Source organism: Calidris pugnax, unplaced genomic scaffold (assembly GCF_001431845.1).
Source record: "Calidris pugnax isolate Ruff unplaced genomic scaffold, ASM143184v1 scaffold498, whole genome shotgun sequence".
NCBI classification, from domain to species: domain Eukaryota; kingdom Metazoa; phylum Chordata; class Aves; order Charadriiformes; family Scolopacidae; genus Calidris; species Calidris pugnax.
This window is the reverse complement of record NW_015091244.1, coordinates 355,175-357,687: the sequence shown is the minus strand read 5'-3', so window position 1 is coordinate 357,687 and position 2,513 is coordinate 355,175. Positions and strand designations below refer to the sequence as shown.

General features: G+C 59.3%; 1 protein-coding gene across 1 annotated transcript in view; it reads right to left on the bottom strand.

Annotated features, from left to right (window-relative positions):
* LOC106898689 (mucolipin-1-like) overlaps nt 1–2,513 on the bottom strand; it is a 15,011-nt gene that overhangs the window by 10,759 nt on the left and 1,739 nt on the right. Inside the window, exons 2-4 of the mRNA XM_014960099.1 lie at nt 1,356–1,523; nt 1,122–1,272; nt 86–174 (exon numbers count right to left, since the gene is read on the bottom strand). Of these exons, the coding sequence (XP_014815585.1) occupies nt 86–174; nt 1,122–1,272; nt 1,356–1,523 (408 nt within the window). The remainder of the gene's footprint in view (nt 1–85; nt 175–1,121; nt 1,273–1,355; nt 1,524–2,513) is intronic.

Genomic DNA, 2,513 nt, shown 5'->3' with positions numbered 1-2,513 from the left:
AGCCCCATAGCTCCCCCTGCCCCATAGCTGTTCCCCAGCCCCCCAAAAAGGGGATTTGGTGGGGGGAGGTGAATTTGGGCATTTACTTGTGAAATTTGAGGGTGATGTTCCTGTAGCTGCGGCCGAGCCCCGGGGGGAGGGGTTGGGGGTCTTCGGGGTCCACCCCCACACAATCTATGGGGAGGAGAAGGACCTTCAGGGGAGGCCCAGGCCCCACAGAGACCCATTTGGACCTTCTCAAACAGGGTTTGAGGCCTCACAAAGACCCCCTTGGAGCTTCTCAAACCCAGGAGAATGGGGTTAAGGCCCCACAAGGACCCTCTGGACCTTCTCAAGCTCAGGAGAAGGGGTTGGAGGCCCCATAAACACCCCTTGGACCTGCTCAAACCCAAGATAAGGAAGAAAAAACCCACCCCAGGAACCTGTGGTGGCTCCAGGGTGAGGAACCTCATCCCCAAGGACCCCAAAACCCACTGGTGATGACCTGGGGGTCGATGTCAAAGGTGTCATTGACTTCACCTTCACAGTGAAAGCCAAGGGTCCCCAAAATAGACCTCTTAGACCTTCTCAAAACCAGGATAAGTGGTTGTAGGTGCCATAAAGACCTCTTTGACCTCCTCAAACCCAAGATAGAAAGGAAAAAACCCACCCCTGGACCCTGCAGTGGCCTTGGGACTGGGAACCTCAGCCCTGAGGTCCCCAGAACCCACCAATGACAACCTGGGGGTCAATGTTGAAGGTGTCATTGGCTTCACCTTCAGAGAAACCCAACACAAAGACCTCTTGGACCTTCTCAAACCCAAGATAAGGAGGGAAAAACCCACCCCAGGACCCTGTGGTGGCTCCAGGACGAGGAACCTCATCTCCAAGGACCCCAAAACCCACCACTGATGACCTGGGGGTCGATGTCAAAGGTATCATTAGCTTCACCTCCACAGTGAAGGCCAAGGGGCCCCAAAAAAGACCTCTTAGACCTTCTCAAACCCGGGATAAGTGGTTGGAGGCCCCATAAAGACCTCTTTGACCTCTTCAAACCCAAGATAGAGAGGAAAAAACCCACCCAAGGACCCTGTGGTAGCCTTGGGAGCAGGAACCTCAGCCCTGAGGTCCCAAAAACCCACCGGTGACGACCCGGGGGTCGATGTCAAAGGTGTCGTTGGCCGGGTCGATGCGTCCCTTGCGATAGAAACGCTGGCAGAGGGTGAGGGCCGACTGGTTCTCCCCCCGCACGTAGGCGTAACGGCCGATGGTCTCGTTGGGAATGGCCAAGTACTGGAGAAGGAGACATCCTTGGTGGCCCCTGATCCACCTGGGTGCCCCCGAGCCACCTGGGTGTCCCCAAGGCCACCTCTCACCTTCTCCACAGCGTAGAAGACGCGGTCGTAGAGGTCACGTTGGGTGTAGACGGCGTAGGAATCGTCTGCCCCATCCACGTAGTCCTTCAGAAAGAGGTGCTTGAAGGCCATCGTGTTCTCCTCCTTGAAGGTCACCACCATCTGGTTACTGAGGCCAAAGAGGATGAGCTGAGGGACAAAAGGGACCATGATGATGAGATGCCACGGCCCCAAAACGCAGAGGTTTCACCCCAAAACAGGTCGCAGGAGGCCAAACGGGGCCACTTGGTGGCCCCAAGAGAACAAGGCCACCTGAAGGTCCCCGAGGTTGTCCTCATTTCCATCTGGTGGCCCCAAAACCTCTTTGGGTCCCTGTTTTCCAAAGGTCTACCACCCAAGATGGGGACACGAGGGTCTCCTTGGGGACACACAGGTCCCACCAGACATGAAGGACAATCTCCTCGGGGACACGTGTCCCATCACACGTGGGGGAACAGAATCTCCTTGTGGACACACGTGTCACGTGTCACAGATGTCACATGCCACCCGTTTCCTTCCCCCTTCCTGACCGCAGCCCCCGTGACACCCCGAGGGTGACACTGACTCCAAGGATGTGCCACCAGGGTGACCACCAACAGCCCCCCCCGCCCCTCAGGGGACCTCTCCAGAGTCCCCCACTGTCCCCAAACACCCCAAATGTCCCCAAATAGTCAAGCTCCCCCCCACCAGGACCCCCATCGCTCCCCACGATGTCCCCAGGCCTCGCTGGGGGTGTCCCCTCCTACGTCCCCAGTGTCCACCCCCCCATAGTGCCTGTGTCATTGTCACCCCCTGACTCCCCGGTGTCCCCCTGCCCATCGCCCCTCAGTGCCACCCTGGTGTCCCCTCCCTGCTGTCCCCGTGTCCCAGGACCCCCCCAGTCCCTCTCTCCCCAGTGTCACCGTTCCCCAGGGCCACCCTTGCCCCACGGCCACCCCCTCCCTGATGTCCCAGACCCCCTTCCTGGTGTCCCCATGTCCCAGAGCCACCCCTTCCTAGTGCCACCTTCCCCACTCTGGTGTCCCCCTGACCCATGGCCACCCCTCCCTGGTGTCCCCATGTTCCAGGACCCCCCCAGTCCCTCTCTCCCCGGTGTCACCATTCCCCAGGGCCACCCCCTCCCCGGTGTCCCCAAGTCCT